This window comes from Anthonomus grandis, chromosome 4 (assembly GCF_022605725.1).
Source record: "Anthonomus grandis grandis chromosome 4, icAntGran1.3, whole genome shotgun sequence".
In the NCBI taxonomy this organism is placed as follows: domain Eukaryota; kingdom Metazoa; phylum Arthropoda; class Insecta; order Coleoptera; family Curculionidae; genus Anthonomus; species Anthonomus grandis.
The window spans coordinates 4,729,323-4,749,005 of record NC_065549.1 but is presented as its reverse complement, the minus strand read 5'-3'; the positions used below and the strand labels follow the sequence as shown (position 1 = coordinate 4,749,005).

At 30.9% G+C, this 19,683-nt stretch overlaps 1 protein-coding gene across 1 annotated transcript in view; it reads left to right on the top strand.

The window, feature by feature from the left end:
* The window catches only part of LOC126734830 (serine/threonine-protein kinase ATR), a 76,157-nt gene that overhangs the window by 50,308 nt on the left and 6,166 nt on the right, over positions 1-19,683 (top strand). Inside the window, exons 15-22 of the mRNA XM_050438590.1 lie at positions 1,091-1,296; positions 1,436-1,565; positions 9,307-9,738; positions 10,721-10,911; positions 10,972-11,181; positions 14,334-14,563; positions 14,659-14,810; positions 17,006-17,165. Of these exons, the coding sequence (XP_050294547.1) occupies positions 1,091-1,296; positions 1,436-1,565; positions 9,307-9,738; positions 10,721-10,911; positions 10,972-11,181; positions 14,334-14,563; positions 14,659-14,810; positions 17,006-17,165 (1,711 nt within the window). The remainder of the gene's footprint in view (positions 1-1,090; positions 1,297-1,435; positions 1,566-9,306; positions 9,739-10,720; positions 10,912-10,971; positions 11,182-14,333; positions 14,564-14,658; positions 14,811-17,005; positions 17,166-19,683) is intronic.

The window sequence follows — 19,683 nt, the reverse complement described above, 5'->3', positions numbered from 1 at the left end:
CATCGTGTGGCATTAATGGTTTTGCCAAAATGAGTATCGTTTAATGACAATAATTGAAAAAATAAATTAAACTGACATTTTTACTGTGCCAGTATCGACAGTTTGCCCTGTGAGTATCGATAAATCCGGGTGTAATGTATGATTTGTCTGAAAAGTCCAGTATCGATATTTAAACGACTTAAAGGCTAGTATCGATTGTTTTTACCGGCACGAATTTTACATTTAAGATCAGTATTTACAAATACCCACTTTTGTCCCTTAAACAAATATCGAAAAAGTCCAGTATTAATTTTTTTTTGACTAAACTGCGAATGTTCTCAATCCGAGTATCGACGTTTTATGTTAAGTTGCTATGACCGAGGAATTATGAGTTCCTCTGCTACAAAAAGAAATATCTTAAGTTCAGGTGTCTGTATCGACATATTTATTTATATTCCTACAAATCCAATTAAATCAGTAATAAAACCTATACTAATAGAAACCAAATACTGTGACTTATAATTTAACCATGAAAACCTGAACTAAATAGAAGAAAAAGATTTTTTTATTAGGAAGTTCCCAGTAGAAACAATAATATGTATAATATGAGTCCTCTAGATGCAAAAGCGGATAAATCCACTTTTTGTCATTTTTGCGCTAATACTATTAAAGTTATCTACTATGCGTACTATGCAATATTTAAAAAGTTTCAAACTCGGTTATATCACGCTTAAAAATGCCGTTTAAGCTCCTACTAAATTTCAAAACCAGATATATTTTAAGCTAAATGACATTCTCATTTGTAATCATTCATTTTATTATGTAATTTCATATTTATATCATTTACATAAACTATAATCATTAAAGGACCCAAAAGACTTCCTTGAGGCACGCCCAACCTACTTTCAACTTTATCTGACAACATACTATCTATTTTTATTTTGTTAAACCTGTTACTTATATAATCATCTATCCGCTCTAAAGCTACACCTTTTACCCCATATATTCATAATTTTTTTAAGAGATTTTCACTTTTTGCAGCACCCTGTATATTGAGATATTTATTAATTATTTAGTAGTATCTACTTCTAATTTAAAATGAATCTTCCAGGTTCATCAGGCTTATACGTACGTATTGGACGCCCAAAAGTACAACCCGCCCAAACTGTTTATCGAAAAGGCGAAACTTCACTGGTTAAGGGAGGAGCACGAAGAAGCCCTGATTACCCTCAGGAGGGGCCTGAATTTGTACATACCAGATAATATTAACAGTCAAGAATCTCAACAGGTTATTGCCAACTTAAGTTTAGAAAAGAAGTAAGTGTTGCTATACATAATGAATAATTCTTTATTCTGCTTCTTTTCGAAAATTCTACCAAAAAAATGAAAGAAGGATTTCTGTCCTGCTTTAATTTTTTTTGATAAAGAAAGATAGAGAACACTTATTTTTTATTAGGAAACTGTGTGCAGAAGCGAGACTCCTTATAGCGACCTACAATGACGACATTTGTAGTGTCGACGTGGAAACCAACCTGCAGCAATATAAAGAGGCCAACGAGGTGTACAAAGAGTGGGAGAAGAGCATTGTAAGTACTGACAGTCCAGGCTCTAAGGGTTAAAGTTAGATTCTGGAAAATAATTCTACTGATATTCCAGGCAGTCTCTGATATTTTCCAGTTTAAAGGCTGATTCAGTCATTTTTGCTCCAGTTTGAGGTGTCCAGAAAATATATTTATTGGCATATAATTTAAATTAATAAAAGTCTTTTTAAATAGATTTGAATTTAGTCCATCCTTCAGGCATTATTAGTTTAATAGTATTAAGGCTTTAATTTTATTACTGTATTTTATATCTATTACAATATATATTAGAATGGGTTTCATCTGTCTGGAAAAGCATTATTTTGTACTTGCCAGTTTTCAGTCTTGGCATTTCTATGAAACTTTCTACTTTAAATGCTTTTTAACTTCAAGGTTTTCACTCTTGTTTTAGCTGCCTGGAATAGAATCTTTTTGTCCCTTTAGGCGGTTAAAGTCAGTCTTTTTTTTTGACACACTAGACATCAATAATCCTGTCTATATCATTGAAAAATGCATACAAACTGGCTATAACTGTCTGGGAAAGAATTCTCTTCTACTTCCAGGCAGTAAAAGTCTTTAAGTCAAAATTGTCTTCATTTCACCTGATTTTTACTCCAGTTTGAACGAATTCGATAAGATTCCTTTGAATTTTTATGAATTATTCCCAGATTGACCTAGGTGAGATCAGTTTTAAATACACTTGAATTTAGTCCATCCTTCAGGAATTATTAATTTAATAGTATTAAGGCTTTAAAACTTCAAGGTTTTCACTCTTGTTTTAGCTGCCTGCAAGTTAATCGTTTGGTCTTGCCAGGCAGTTAAGGCTTTCATTTTCTTACTTCTAGTCAAAAAATGTGTTAAAATAGGTTTCAACTGCCTGGAATAGAAACTTTTTGTCTCTTTAGGCGGTTAAAGTCATTCTTTTATTATTTATTTTTTTTACATTTTAGACATCAATAATCCTGTCTATATCATCGAAAAATGCATAAAAACTGGCTATAACTGCCTCGGAAAGAATTCTCTTCTACTTCCAGACAGTCAAAGTTTTTAGATTAAAATTGTTTTCATTTCACCCGAATTTTACTCCAGTTTGATGTCCAGAAAATTTACTTCTCAGGGAAAAATTATATAAACGAATTCGACAAGATTTCTTTGAATTTTCAGGAATTATTCCCAGATAAACATTAGGCTTGATAGTATTCAGTTGAGATCAGTTTTTAGATCGTTTTTCGTATTGATGGTTACGCATCACGTCAGTGGTCCCTAATATTCTAATTAAAAAGGTGTAGAAACACTGGTTTCAACTGCCTGGAAAGGAATTTTGTTGTACTTCCAGGCAACTGAACTCTTCACTGTTTTCTTCCAAGTAATTGAAGAAGTTTGAATTCTTCGTAGAATGTTTTCCAGGCAGTTCAATTTGTTGTCGATTTCTTCCAGACAGTCGATTTTTTGTTCAAGTTCTCCCAGGCAGTTGAACGGTTCTTTGATTTTCTTTCAAATAGTTTAATTATTACCTGGAACAAATCAAATAAGAACGAAATCAAAGAAAAATGCAACTGCCTGGAAAAAAATTCTTTTGTAATTACAGGCAGTCATAGCTTTTAGTCTTTGCATGACTATAAGACTTTGAGTTCTTTATAATTTTATGGTATTCACTCTGGTTTCAGCTGTTCAGGATATACATTTTAAGGCAGTTTCAACTGTGAAATATCTGGTCAATGGTTTGGATAATCAAGTGAATAGTTTGGTCTTTCCCAGCAATTAGACAATAGAATTTTTATGATTCTAAAGTAATGAAATATATAATTATAGCAATAGAGTACAGGAATTACAAGGAAAAATATATTTAAACAAAAACAAGATAAAGAAAACTGCTGAATCATAAAGCGCCGTTTACAAAAAATTACAGTTATAAACTATATGACCTAATCGCTAACCTAATTATACAACTATATACAATTACATAAACCAAAACCATATTATGTGTATCATAAGCAAAACAAAATAGTAATTATTGATTATAAAAACTCCTAACTTTCAGTTAGGAGAAAAATAATACAACTTAAGCCCTAACCCCAATAAATCAATCCCTAATACAAAAAAAGAACAAAATTACTAAATTATGAATATGTTGGAGAATATTTCAAAACTAATGCACAACAGGTATTATTTTGTTTAAAAAGATAAAAAAAGAAAACCTCAACAGAAGAAATTAGATCTGAACGAAGAGGGACACACTCAAAAAATATGTTCTGAAAGATCTGCTTTACATTTGCGTTACATATAGTGCACATATCGTCAAGATCTATAGAGTAAGAAAATCCGTCAAAAGTAGCCTTAATAAAAACGGCAATTGACAGTCCGGACTTGGCAAACAAACTTTAAATACTTAAGGGAAATTCCTTTAAATTGTAAATAGTTTTTTGGCTTTTAGACATATAAAAAACAGCTATAAAAAAGAGGAAATGCTAAAGCAGTTCCAAATTCAAGGTCTTTTTGACCACAAACCTGTTAAACTTTAGTCTTTTTTAGGTAGGTACTCGTTAATGATATAAATGGCAAGCCAAAATCAATTTTCGAAAAAAATTAATAAATTCTTTATTTGCTGAATCCAATTATATGAAGTAAGTGTCAGGGTTTTCAAGTTCCAGCTGTCTCTTATAGCAGATTTGTAAGTATCTGGAGGGTTTCATAGATAAAAGTTTGATTAGCCAATAAATAACTAATTTAAAAATAGTTAAAGAAAGGTGTGTTAATCCAAATTCAAGACCCACAATGCTGTCAGGTGTATTAGCAGGCAGAAAAAACAACTTTTTGAAAAAACTGCCCGGTACAAGTTCTAAAAGCCCAATGTAGCGCAAACTCCAAATTGCAGCATTATTAAGTAAGTTGAAAGCTTTAATTTTCTGACCCCTAGACCATCAAAAAATGTGTTAAAATAAGTTTTAACTACCTGGAATAGGATCTACTCTTCCTTTTGGTCGGTTAAAGTCTTTAATTGTCTATAACATCGAAAAATGTAAACTGGTTTTAGCTGCTTGGAAAAAATTGTATTGTACTTCCAGGCAGTCAACATTTTTAGATCAAAATTGTCTTTATTTCACCTGGATTTTACTCCAGTTTGAAATGTCCAGGAAATCTACTTCTCAGAGTGAAATTATATAAACGAATTCGACAAGATTCCTTTGAATTTTCAGGAATTATTCCCAGACAGACATCAGGCTTGATAGTATTATTCAGTTGAGATCAGTTTTTAGATCGTTTTTCGTATTTATGGTTATTCATTACGTCAGTGGTTCCTAATATTCTATTTAAAAAAGGTGTAGAATCACTGGTTTCAACTGCCTGGAAAGGAATTTTGTTGTACTTCCAGGCAACTGAACTCTTCATTGTTTTCTTCCAAGTAATTGAAGAAGTTTGAATTCTTCGTAGAATGTTTTCCAGGCAGTTCAATTTGTCGTTGATTTCTTCCAGGCAGTTGAATGGTTCCTTAATTTTCTTTCAAATAGTTTAATTCTTCCCTGGAACAAATCAAATAAGACGAAGCTTGAACGAAAACGAAGAAAAGTGCAACTGCCTGGAAAAAAATTATTTTGTAATTACAGGCAGTCGTAGCTTTTAGTCTTAGCATTTCTATAAGACATTCTACTTTGAATTATTTTTATTTATTTACTGTACTCATTACTAACATCAACTAGGGTAATTACAAGTAATGGAATAGAAAACATAGGTAATAAAACTTAACAAGATACCTAATAAAAACAGTTAAAGAAAGATAAAAAAATACTATAACTAAACGTAACTTTAGCTAATATGCAAATTGCTTCAAATTTTTATTCAAGTCACTCTTAAGTGTTAAAAATATCAATGTTGATTTGCTTGAGGATCTGATTACAAATCAATATCATTCTGTTTATGGGAAATCTGCTACCTAGATCTATACTAAATAAATTTAAATTTAATATTCTTTAATGTGTTTAAGTTTAATGTGTGTCAATTTTAAAGTTTTTACTATTCCTTATAAGGAATCCCATAGATTTTTGTATGTTTTATTGGCTATAGAAATATAGTGCGAATTTAACCTCATATCACTCTGATACACTACTTCCAAATTCTTGATCTCAATACCTCGATTCAAAGTAGTACCATCATTGTATCCAAAATCAATAATATTGTTTTTCCTAAAAAATGTTTGCATTTTTTTACATTAATGGGCATTATTAAACCAGCTGCAAATGTTTGAAAATGTATTGTTATATACGAGAATTGTTTCTTAATTTTATCTGTCGACTCACCAGAGTTGTTCAGAGTGATATGAAACTCAATTTTGTTCTGTCAAAGAGTGTTTTACGACCTATGTAGATTAATAATGTTTAAAATTGGTATTACCCTTTTTCCTTACATTTTTTATAACATTAAATTGAACTATGTAGATTAGTAAAATTAAAGAATTCATGCAATGATATACGTTTATCTTTATCACAACTTATGTAATTTGACAAGTTAAAATCTTCCAATATTATTAAATAATTGATTTTTAAAATTTTAATTTCATCGTTTTTACTCTGGTTTCAGCTGTCCAGGATATAAGTTCTAAAGCAGTTTCAACTGCCTGGAATAACATCTTTTAGTTGTTTTAGGCGGATTGAAGTCACTCTTTTTCATATACTTTAGACACCAATTATCGTGTCTATCAATCAACATCAAAGAATTGATTCTATTGTACTTCCAGGCAGTCAAAGTTCTTAGACCAAGATCGTCCTTATTGTATTTGATTTGTGTTCTAGTTTGATGGGTCCATGACCATCAAACTAGCTTAATGGTAATCAGTAGACATAAGTTTTTAGTTCATTTTTCTTATTTATAGGCTGTCACCGTGTCAGTTATCCTTAATATTTCATTTAAAAGGGGGTAGAAACACTGGCTTTAACTGCCTGGAAAATATAGATCCTTTCCTTTCAGGCAGTTGAATTATTATCTGGAACAAGTTAAATACGAAAAATCTTAAACGAAATCAAATAAAAAGGCTTGAAAAAACAATTTTAAACCGATTGAAAGCAAAAAACCGATTTAAACTTCTTCTACTGCCTGGAAAAAATCAAAGAATTCAAGTGCTTGGAACAAAAATATAAATGAAGAACATCTATTTCTTTTCTTTCCTCAGCTATTGAAGATATTAAACAATTGTAATAATTGTTTATATTAAAAATAGAACTCCAAATAAGGGTATATAAATTTTACTGCTCATAAAATCCTACATAATGTGGTATAAAATGCATATATTATTAATTTATTCACTATCTGTTAAAATGTCCAAATTGCTGGTCATTGATTCATCGGAACTCACTTCCAGATCTTCATCTGATGAACCTGTATTTACAAGAAAGTTACCAAAGAAATAAAAACTATAACTACATATTAAACAAATAGTAAGTTAGCTGTTTAAAATACTGAATTATTATATTAATAATTCATTATGTTAATTATAATTATATCTTAATAAGGTTTTATTTTAGTGTTACGTTAATATGTGACAATATTAATAATAATTAATCATCTATGATTTTCTAATCGTTTTCTAAAACATTTTAAAGGATTAAGGTGGTGCTTCTTCTGCCTCTTTAGGTATAAATTCGCTACGTTAATTCCCCTATCGCATCTAATTTCTTTGGCGACATCTATAAAACAGTTCATTTTACATAAACCTAGAAAGTAAGTAAGTAATTTGAATAAAACTATTCGTTCTTATTTGTATATATGTTTAATATATAATAATAATAATAATAATAATAATAATAAATATTTTTTATTTGCATAGAAGAAACAAAAAAAAAATACAAGTTTACAAAATCTAGCAATAAATTTACGCAAATAAAAGGCCTACAAATTCAGAATTCTGCCATGGCAGATTCTGGTCTTTAACATTGTGGCCCCACACTTCATTAAAAAAAAATGGTAATTTCAGTAACGCTCATTAACAGTAACGCTTAACTAATAACTGATTAAATACAGCTTTTTCTTTAATCATATACCTAATAAACCTACATAATACTACATAAGAGTTCTAAATTCTAAATTTGACAGTTTAACATCAAGCAAAACAATACACACTGCAAATACCCAAAAAACAGATTAAATTTTTTGTTAAATAACAAAAAATAGAAAAATTATTGCAGACAATAAATAAATAAATAAAATGATCCCAATACCAAAAATTGTAATAAATTACTTAAGAAAACAACCATTCAAAAAGTTAAAAAAAAAGAACTTAAATTATATACCCTGCTGATTCATTAGATTTACAATCATCCTCCTACGAAAAGTATTACAAGAAATTAATAATTGGTCCGGATCCAAATTTAAAGAATTTATTTGATAAGCAAAATTGTAAGAAAATGATCGTTTAAATAACTGTGTTTTATGTCTCGGAATGAGAATAGTATTTCTTCTTAAATTTAAATGGTGTACATCATTTCTAAAAGTTATTTTTTGATAGAGATAGGGCGGACTACGATATATTAAAATTTTATAAAAAAATGTTAAAGAATGAGCAATTCTTCGATTATGCATATTAAGCCATCCAAGTTCGTGAAGTTTATGGGAAATGCGGTTTCTCCTACGAATGCCAAATATTAGTCGAATGCAAGAGTTTTGGAGCTTTTGCAGTCTACCCCTATCCTCATAATCAAGACACCAGCCATACACTACATCACAGTAATTACATTGTGAAAGGACCAATGAATCACATAAAAGCTTCTTAATATCTTTACTTAAATAGTGTCTATGCAAATAAATTAATTTCAAAGCAAGATATGCCTTTTTAAGAATATTAGACACGTGATGTTTAAAACGAATATTATTATCTACTATAAGGCCCAATCTCTTACATTTGTCAACAACTGGAATTCTTTCGTCCCCCAATTTAATGTTTATACCATTTAAAATATTATTTACATTAGTTCGATTACCTATGAACATTATAGATGACTTCGAAGGATTTAATTTTAATAAATGCTTTGAAGAAACATCACAAATAGCTTGTAAATCTTGATTAATTTTAAACTCAGCCATTTTAAAATCTCCTGGTAAAAATGAATAATATAACTGCGTGTCGTCTGCGTAAAAATGATGGGCACAATGCTTTAATTGAAGATAAAATCTAGACGTGTAAATGATAAAAAACAAGGGTCCTAAAATACTATATATACAGACAATATAATTAATATTTGTTAACGTCAAAAATAATGGTAATGTGAATTCTTTTTGTGTCTTCGGGGTTGAACTCTTGATTTATTTATTTTTGCTGTAAAACACTTTTTAAAACGACTACATTTTCTTACCTTTTACACGTAAATAGTTAAAATAATTCTAATATTCTTTAAATTAAAACACACCAAAATTGGAAGAAAAAAGTAGGTAAACACAAATTAAACTCACTTTTCCAAGTGCGACGATACTGGCTTGTTGAGAAACACTTGCTTAAAGTATAAAGGTATAACTATTTTAACGACTTTATTTTTTCCTTGTGAAAGAGCGCGATGCATATATTCACGGTCAAGTAAACCTAATCAGGATATATGAGCCCTCCTCTTTATTGAGGTTTGTGCACATTTTAAGTCATTGACATATTCTCATATTTTAGGGACTTGTTTAAAACAGATGACAATCAAAATAACTCTGTAGCTCCAATCAAACTCGCCCACAAACCTGATCCAGTGCACACTTTTAACCTCTATTCCGTTTCCAGGTTTGCCTGGCCCAATACCAAGACCGCATCTTCCAAAACTACTCGGCAGAAGAACGTGACACCAAGGCGAACGAACTTCAACTGCACATCGTGCACAACTTCGGCAAATCCCTGTATTACGGCACGACGTACGTTTACCAATCGATGCCGAGACTGTTGTCCATTTGGTTCGATTACGGTACCCGTTTACTGGACGTTACGAACAACACCGTGAAAGAGGAGAGACGGAACATCCTGATCAAAATGACGAAGATCATCGACAGTTTTTTGAACAAACTGCCCGCGTACGTGTTCCTCACGTCGTTCTCGCAAATCATTTCGAGGATCGCGCATCCCCAGAAGGAGGTCTACATGCAACTGAAGGCCATAATTATTAAATTGATGCAGCATTATCCGCAGCAGTGTTTGTGGATGATCAGTTCTGTTATTAAGGTGAGTGGTAAACAAGGAAGAAGCTGATTTTGAAGTTTTTTCGGTAAAACATTTGAATACGTGTATCAAATTTATCGAAAAAAGTAAGTTTTTTCTTTCAACTTTACCATCTTGTAGTGTAAAATTTAAGGTGTTTAGGAGCTATGATTATAGGAAGTTTTTTGCTTGATTTCGTCCAAAGAAAACGCCCCTGAATTTTGTCGCAATATTTAAAACAACACCCTGTGTATCAATTTTTGGATTGATCAACAATTTGTCTGGTATTTCGTTATAGGTATGTTCGTAATAGGTAGTGACTTGAGCATAGTAAAACATTTTAAGCAACATGGGTTCTTGATACAGTGGTGGCCAAAAAAATAAGAGTGCCTGGTTTTATTTGAATTTTCCTAATAATATAATGTGCTACATAGAGAAAAACAATAACGATTTCAATAGGCCGGGAAGTCGAGAAATGCCTGAAATAAGTAAAATTAATTCCAAACGCTTAGAATACATTTAAAATATATTCCCAAAGGCCTGGAACATATGAGAAAATGCTTTGAAACTCCTAGAAGACTTTAAAAAGTCTAGAAATACAATAGTTTTTTCGGCAATCAAAAAAACAAATACCAGGGAAGCACTAGATTTTAAAATGCCAAGAAGAAATTCAAAATAACTTTAACCGTCTAGTGCGTATTCGACTATTTTCTTTTAATTTTCCTATTTCTAGGCGTGTATAGAGAAAACTCGTTTGGAAAAAAATGTTTGCATTTTCCAAGCAAATCTTGGTTTTTCTAGGTTGATTAAAAAGTATTTTAAGGTAGATTTCAACTGGAAAACATCACTCGCTTTTCAAAACAAAAACATTTGTTCCTTTTCTATTCTTCTAACAATGCCTATAAAAGATGTTCACTCTGTTTTTGTTCAATTTCACATAACGTATAAGGTTTGTCGTAAATGCCAAATTAACATTAATATAACCAGAAATAATTTTTCCTTATAGTCCAGTTACCCAATACGAGCAAAAAGATGTGCGGAAATCTTGGGGGATCCGAGACTAAAAACCCAATCGATGTCGCGACTAATCAAAGATTTCACCAGTTTAACCGAGAAATTAATCGAACTTTGCAATAAGGAAATCCCTACCGATGTGAGCAAAACCACTGTCAGTTTACTGGTAAGAGCCTTACCGCGGTAAGTATGATTTTCAGTTTATGTCATTTATGCCTTATTTTATAAAAAATCGGTTTGTAGGATGCTTAACAAGGGAGATTTCAGCGAAATCATGATGCCCACCCATAAATTCAGAAAACTGATTTTACCGAATCCCGATTTTAAAAATACGCAGCATAATCCGTTTCCGAATCGTTACGTGCATATTGCGGGGATCGACGACGAAATTAGTGTGTTAACCAGTTTACAACGGCCGAGGAAGATTAGTTTTAGAGGGTCAGATGGACATAGGTCAGTAGGATTCTTGTGTAGGATAGAAAAGAAGACAGGAGCTTGTTGTTGAGGTTAAAATGGGAGGAAAACTTACTATACTTTACTGTTATTTATAGTATAGCATAGTATCTTTAAAATTTAAAAATAGGTGTCTAAGTAAAGAGTATTTGGGGTTGAAACACGTTTGGGACACTTTTTTTCTCAACACTATAATTTTCTTTGATCAAAAATGTCGAATTTTGTGCTTTTTATCAATCAACGATCAGGAGCGGATCCAGAGGGAAACCTCTCTTCGTGATTACAATTAATTCGAGGTTAACCACAGTTTTTCCTAATGTATCCTAAAAGTCATAATTTACAATAGAAAACCCTTTAAAGCGTGTAGTCTGAAATATCGGACTTCTGAATTAAAGCGAAAATGATAACCTTTTTTTTCAGGGAGGTTACTCGTCTTTAGTTCTCTTTTTGTGGATCCGGCACTGCAGTATTCTGATTTTATTTAATTTAGGCACTTAAATTATTTTTATGATTTCTTCTAGGGAGAAGTGAACATGTTTATTTTCTTTTACCTCTTTATTTCAAATTAAAAATCAACATTTTTCTGGACATGTTAGAGGTTGAGAAACACTCCACAAAGACACAAAATAGAATAGAACCTATATACATTGAAACCATGTTCTAAGGATAGAGAAGTATATAGAAATTGTGCTTGAAATTAATAATTATTTTATTTCAGGCAAAGGTTAAACCTCATTTTAAGGGAAAAAATTGTTATAAGGTTAGGACAATACAATAAAATTACTGCCTGCAATCTATTATCCTTCTTGAGATTAAATTCTAAATTTTAAGTCTAAAAACTGCCTACAACAATGAATGTTCGCCTCAACTGCCTGGAAGAATGGAAATATTTAAAGAATCTGCATACAATTTTTTTTTTTTAATTTATTTATTTGACATTGAATTCCGTATTGATTTCTTTTAGGAAGTTGAAATCTTCTTGGATTTCTCTCAGGCAATCGGATATTTCTTCAAAGTCGACATCCAAGAATAATTCAACTACTTGGAAAAAATCCGAAAAGAATTCAACTCGTTTAAGGACATTACACTTGAAGAATTAAACGTACTGACAATTTTAGTGCCTGGAAGAATAAAATTGTTTAAAGAATCTCGATCAAAAATCTGCTTCTGCCTTGATTCCTTCCAGGAAATTGAAATTTCCTTGGATTTCTTCCAGGGATTCGATTTTTTTTTATCTCTAGATAAAATCCTGAAAGAAATCTGCAAAGAAGGAAGTGCTCATAAAAATAGACAAAATAGAAATTTAAGAATTTTTATACAGATTCTTTAACTAATTTCGGTTTTCTAGGCAGTTGAACTCTTTACACAAACAAAATGTACAAAAAAATAATCAGGTATACAAAATAGTATATGAAAAAGCTTCACCAATGTATAATAAACTAATGTAAAAAATAATAATTAATTTTTGACTTATAAGCACTTGCACAGAAAGTTGAATTCTTTTTGGATTTTTTCCAGCCTACATTCTTCTACAATTTTTTCCAGACCGTTCAAAAATTTTAAATTTTTCTTGAATTTTCAGATACGTGAAGAACTTATGTTATAATTTAAACCTTTCCAAGTGCCTGGAAGAAATCAAGGAAGAATGAAATTATTTAAAGTGTCTGCATACAATTTTTTTTTGACTTATGAACCCTTTAGCAAGTTGAATTCTTCCTTGATTTCTTATAATAGGGAATGATTTTTTTTTTCAATGTCTTCCAGGCAGTTTTGTATAGAAATAGTCAAATTTTTGTTTCGTCTACTTTTTGACTTATGAGCATATTAGAAAGTTGAATTCTACATTGGATTCTTGCAAAAAGTTGAAATTTTCTTGGATTTATTCCAGGGAGTTGAATTATTCTTGGATTTCGTCTTTGAAGAAATTCAAGAAACGTACATCTGCCTGGAGGAGAGCCAAAAAGAATTCAACACATTTGAAGATATTCCAGAATAATTAAACTGTTTACTTTTTAACCTATGAGCACCTCCTTCTTTACAGATTTCTTCCAAACTTCGAATTTAAACCTTTCTAACTGGCTGGAAGAAATCGAACAATTTAACTGCCTGAATCTGCATATACATTATTGACGTGCACATTTTAGAAAGTGGATTTTTTCCTTGATTTATTCCAGGAAATTGAAATCTTGGATTTCTTCAAAGCCAAAATCCAAGACTGATTCATATTTGTCTGGAAGAATATGAAGAAGATTTCAACTGCCTGAAAGAGATCCAAAAATAAATTAACACATTTCAAGAAATCCAGGACGAATTCGTCTGCCTGAAACTGAAATTATTTAAAGAATCTGCATACAAATTTCTACATTTCTATTTTGCCTAATTTTTGACTTCTGAGTACTTGAAATTAAATTCTTCCTAAATGAATTCTGAAGTTGCATTTTTCTTGCAGGAAGTTGATTTTTTTAACCTTAAACGGAGTGGAGTTTAATTCTTCTTCGCTTTCTTTAAAGCAGCTGAATTTTTCCAGAGATGTGGTACATTTTAATTTTTTTTCCAGACGATTGAAAAAGTTTGAATTCTTGGATTTTTTTTCTGAACTGCTTGAATATATTCAAAATTTTTCGACTGCCTGGAAGTATGAAATGATTTAAGACATCTATTTTCAAATTCCTATTCTGTCTATTTTTTTTTTTACAAACAAGCATATTATTTATTTAAAATGCATCAGTATTACTATAAATAAAACTTTACAATCAGTTTATTCCTAAAATCAAAAGTGTCATATTTGTCGGTTCTCAATTGGATCATGTATGTAAGAATCCTGTCATCGAACCTTTAATTCCTCATGTGCTTTACTATCTATAAACAGCGTAATACTGTATTGGGATATGTGAAAATAGAAATACACCAAAACCATATTCTAAGAATAGAGAAATTCTGATTGGAATTAATAATTATTTTATTTCAGGCAATTGAGATTAAACTTCACTAAATAAAAGGAAACTATTGTCTAGAATCTATTATCCTTCTTGAGGTTAAGTCTAAAAACTGCCTACAGCAATGAATTTTGACACTTTACTCTTATTTTGACCTCAGCGACCTCAATTGTCGGTACTATTTAAGGAGAAACACCCTTCTTACTCTTATTCCAGTTATACGTTCATGCTAAAACCCAAAGACGACCTGCGCAAAGACTTCCGCTTAATGGAGTTCAACGATATCGTGAACCATTTGTTGCAAAGGGAGGCGGAGGCGCGTCAAAGGAGACTCAACATCCGTTTGTATTCGGTCGCCCCGTTGAACGAGGAATGCGGTCTCATCGAGTGGGTCAACGATCTGATCGGTCTAAGGCCCATTTTGATGTCGCTTTATAAGCAAAAGGGTAAGAAAATAGGCTAGTCCTAGTCTTTAGAAAATAAGATTTAAGTCTATGAAAATTTATCTGAAGGGCTAAATGATTAATAAATTTAATTGTAGATATGGGAATGCGCCCGCGAGAGATCAAAGAAGTATGCTGTAACCTAAGAGATCCCCTGATGAAGAAACGTGAAGTTTTCAAGAACGTTTTACTGAAGAACCATCCCCCGGTGCTGGGAGATTGGTTTAGGAAAACCTTTCACGACGCCCAGGTACTTAAACACCCACTTTCCACTATAATCAAATCAAATCAAAATAAGCTTTATTGTTATGAACAAATATTTGTCGTTAACAAAGCAACTTAAAATTAATTTAAAAAAAACAGAATAAAAACAGTAAAAAAGAGAAATGTATACAAAAAAAGGAGGAAAATCAAAATCTATATATACATACACTGTAGACTCCACAAAACATTAAGCATAAGAAGAAAAGCATAGATTAAGCATCATTAAAAAATAATGTCAAATGTCTTGAAAAATTACTCCAGAGGCCTCGAAAGCTAAAATTAGAGTGAAGCGTGGTATAATTAGCCTAAAGTGTCTAAGAGATATACGAAATTACTTTAAATGCCTAAAACCTAATACAAAATGCCTAGAAGAAACTTAAAATAGGGTTCAATAGGCCAGGAAGTCGAGAAATGCATGAAATAAGTAAAATGAATTCCAAACGCTTAGAATACTTCTAAAATATATTCCCAAAGGCCTGGAACATAATATGAGAAAATGCTTTAAAACTCCTAGAAGACTTTGAAAAGTCTAGAAATACAATAATTTTTTCGGCAAATCAAAAAAAAACAAATACCAGGGAAGCACTAGATTTTAAAATGCCATGAAGAAAATTCAAAATAACTTTAACCGTCTAGTGCATATTAAGAAATAATTTAAAAAACCAGAAAGGGATGTAAAATGGGTTTAAATTTCTATAATAAAAAATTGCTGCTAATACCCAGTAACACACTGAAGTCAAAAAGGACGTTTGAAGTGCCTAGAATAAAATGGAAAATTTGGTCCAAAAGTCTCGACCATACTAGAAAATGTTACGTAAAAGTTTGAGAACCTTACAAACTCTAAGAATACAATAATTTTTCCGGCAAAATAAAAAAAACAAAACTAGGGACCTACGAGACTTCAAACTCTAAGAAAAAATGCCAAATAACTTCAAACGTCTGGTGCATATTAAAAGATGACTTGAAATACTCTGGAAGAGGTGTAAAACGATTTGAAGTACCTGTAATAAACTGAAAAATTGCTGCAAATACCCAATAACACACTAAAGTAACAATTTTATGTCTTCAAATGCCTGGAATAATAATGGAAAGTCGATTCATCAAATCCAGTTTATTTTGCTATAGTTTTCCGGAAATCATTTGCTTAAAAACCGACTCACCATGTATAAATATACGAATAGCTTTTAAATAACAAAAATAATGTACGGGATAAAGTTGAACATTACTTGACTAGTACTTGTACCAATAAATAAACTCTAAAATCCACCAGAGAATATTCTCGGTGATAACTTAGGTCCCACTTAGAATATTTGAATTATTTTTTGACATGAATGTAGAGGAAAGCCTGACAATGGATTTAACGATAAAAACGTCATTTTAAGTTAAAGATTTGGGTAGTTAGGGCAGTTTTGGTCAACGTATTTGTTTTCTGTTTACCAATAGTTTCAAGAAATAATTGACCTAATAAAAGGAACTTAAAATTGGATGTAAAATGCCAGGAAGCCAAGAAATGCCTGGAATATGTTAAATAAGTTCGAAAATACTAGAATAAAGTGAAAAATTATTGCAAATATCCAGTAACCAACTAACGTCAAATACTGAAAAGAAACTCTGATTAAATGCCTCGAATAAAATTTATTTAATTTATAATAGCAATAATTTTATTTGGCTTCAAATGCCTGGAATAATAATGGAAATTCGTTCCATAAAATCCAGTTTATTTTGCTATATTTTCCCGAGAACTCTATAATAAACAAGTCGTTCTAATTTAGAGATTTGGGTAGTTAGGGCAGTTTTAGTCGAAGCCTTTTTTTTCCTGTTTTGTTTTACCAAGTTTCACTCTCCTCGAGAATATTTTCCCGAAATAATTGAAATATTTTTAAAAGGATTTTTGGAAAATAAAGAGCATTTCTTTCCCAACAATTTCATATGAGGACGATTCTTGCACCTCGAATACTTTCAGAGTTAAAGGTAATTTTATCAACCAACCTCCAAATGTTGTCCACCATCAAAATGTTCATTTATTATCGGTCATATCTTCCAAACCGCTAAACACCTTGTCATGATTTTTTTTAAATAAATAAAGGGGAGCTCCTGAGCTCGTTCTAAGTTCAAGGTTTGGAAAATTAGGGCAATTTTTATTGTGAAATTATTAGCATTATTATTATGGATATTTTCTAGACATGGTTAACTGCCAGGACAGGATACATCAGGACCACAGCAGTCATCTCAATCACCGGTTACATGTTAGGATTGGGAGACCGACACGGTGAAAATATCCTCTTAGATTCCACTTGCGGCGACGTCGTTCACGTGGACTTTAATTGTTTATTCAATAAAGGTGAGCACAGTAAATAATTTCTTTAATAATAAAAACTCGTCTATTTTCTGACTAATATAAAAAATGGTTTTTCGGGCCTGGGAAATGTAAAAAATGACGTTAAAATCTCTAAAAGACTTTAGAAAGGAGTTCAAATATCAGGAAGAAATTTTAAATGTAAAATCAAATGGCTTAAATGTTGGTCTTAAGAAATAACGTTGAATGTCTGGAATAAAAGAAAAAATTGCTCCAAATGCTTGGAATAAAGTGAAAAATATTATAAATGCCTGGAACACATGAAATCGTTTAAAAAAATATAAAAAATTACTTCAAAAGCCTAAAAGGCGTGAAAATACAGATAAAATTAAAGCAATAAAATCAAAAATTGCTGTAATGAAATAGAAATTTATTTCAGGTACTTGGAATAAAATCCAAATCATCGGAAAGCCTGAAAAGTAGGAATAATGACTTGATATTCGTTAAAAGTATAACAAATTATTTCCAAGACCTGGATGACACAAAAAATGACCGAAAAAGTCTGGAATATAAATAAGGAATTGAAAGATAACACCTAATAATTAATATGTTCCAGGGACCTACTTTAAATGCCGGGAATTAATTTAAAGTTGGTCTAAATCGCTGAAACGTAACAAGAATTAAATCAAAGGCAGGGAAATTGTACAAACATTACGTCAAAGTGGCCTGAAACACCAAAAAAAACCTTGAATGCCTGGAATGACTTGACTGAAAAATTGATTCAAATTTAAAAAAAAAATTAACGTCTTAAAGAACATCACTTTAAATAACTGAAACAGCTTTCAACGGTTAAAAATCTTGCGGAATAAAATAAAAATTAGTCTTTTGGAAAGCCTCTAAAAAATGCCCTAGAGATGATATAAAAAATTGCTTTGGAAGCTTGAAATAAATGAAAAATGTTTTTAAAAATTAGAAAAACCTGTTTTTTTTGTAACTCTCTAAATGCAATTTCTTGGAATGAAATCCGAAATTACTTCAAATGCCTGAAAGATACGGAAAAATAGCTCTAAAAACCAAATTTTTCTTTAAACCTCCCTGGAAGACATAGAATTACTTCAGTAGACTTAGGACATGAATAACAGCATCAGAAACCTGAAAAAGTGTCTGAAATAAGATTAAAAAATGATGCAAAGGCCTGGAAGGCATGAAAAATTGCTTCAAAAGTCTGGAACACATACAAAAAATTTAAAATACCTGGGAAAAAATCAGAAATTACTGTTATGAAAGCGAAATTTATTTCAGTTAGAAGATTTATTTCAGAAAGCGTGGAAAATAGGAATAATTATTTGATATCCGTTGGAGATGTAAAAGATTATTGCCAAGTCCTGGATGGAAAATGATCGCAAGAGTAAAATTAATTCAAATCCTTGGAATGTAACAAGAAGTAACAAAATAACTGTAAAAAAACTACGTCAAAGTGACCTCAAATATAAAAATAAACTTTTGAATACCTGGAATAACTTGAAAAAATAATTCAAATGCCAGGACAAAAATTAAAATTTGAAATGGCCTTAAATGGATAAAAACCCTGGAATAAAATAAAAAATTAGTCCAAATGCCTGGAATACATGAATATTTTTAAAAATACCCGGGAGACATAAAAAATTACTTGTAAATCATAAAATAAATGAGGAAAAACGTGTTTTATTTTGTAACTCTCTAAATTCAAGTTTTTGGAATGAAATATGAAATTACTTCAAATACCTGAAGGGCACAAAAAATGTCTCTAAAAATCAGGATTTTCCTTTAAAAATTCCTGGAAGACATAAAATTACTTAAATAGACTGAGTCATGAATAACGACATCAGAAAACTGGAAATATTGAAACAAAAATCCTCAGAAGTTATAAAAACTAACCTGGAAAAAGTCTGAAATAAAATTAAAAAGTACTGCCTATGCTTGAAAAGTTGCTCCAAAAATCCGGAATACATAAAACATATATGCCTGAAATAAAATCAATATCATCGGAATACCTGGAAAATATGAATAATTACCTGATATCCGTTAAAGGTATAAAAAATGATTTCCAAGGCCTGGATATAAAATGATCGCAAAGATCTGAAATATAAATAAATAACTGGAAGGGTGACACCTAATAATTAATGCGGTTGAAGTACTGGCTTCAAATACCGGGAATAAAACTTAAAATTAGTCCAAATCCCTAAAACGTAACAAGCAGTAAATAGAAAACAGAAAAATTGTACACAACTTATGCCGAAGTGGCCTCAAATACAACAAAAAAAAAACATTTGAAATGCCTGGAATAACTTGAAGAATTAATTTAAATTCCAGAAATAAATTAAAATCTTAAAAAGCAGCTGTAAATGGCAAAAAAGCCTGGAATAAAATAAAAAATTAGTCCAAATGCCTGGAATACATGAATATCATCGGATTGCCTGTAAAATACGAATAATTTTACCTGATATCCGTTAAAGGAATAAAAAATTATTGCCAAGGCCTACTGGATATAAAATGATCGCAAAAATCTGGAATATAAATAAAT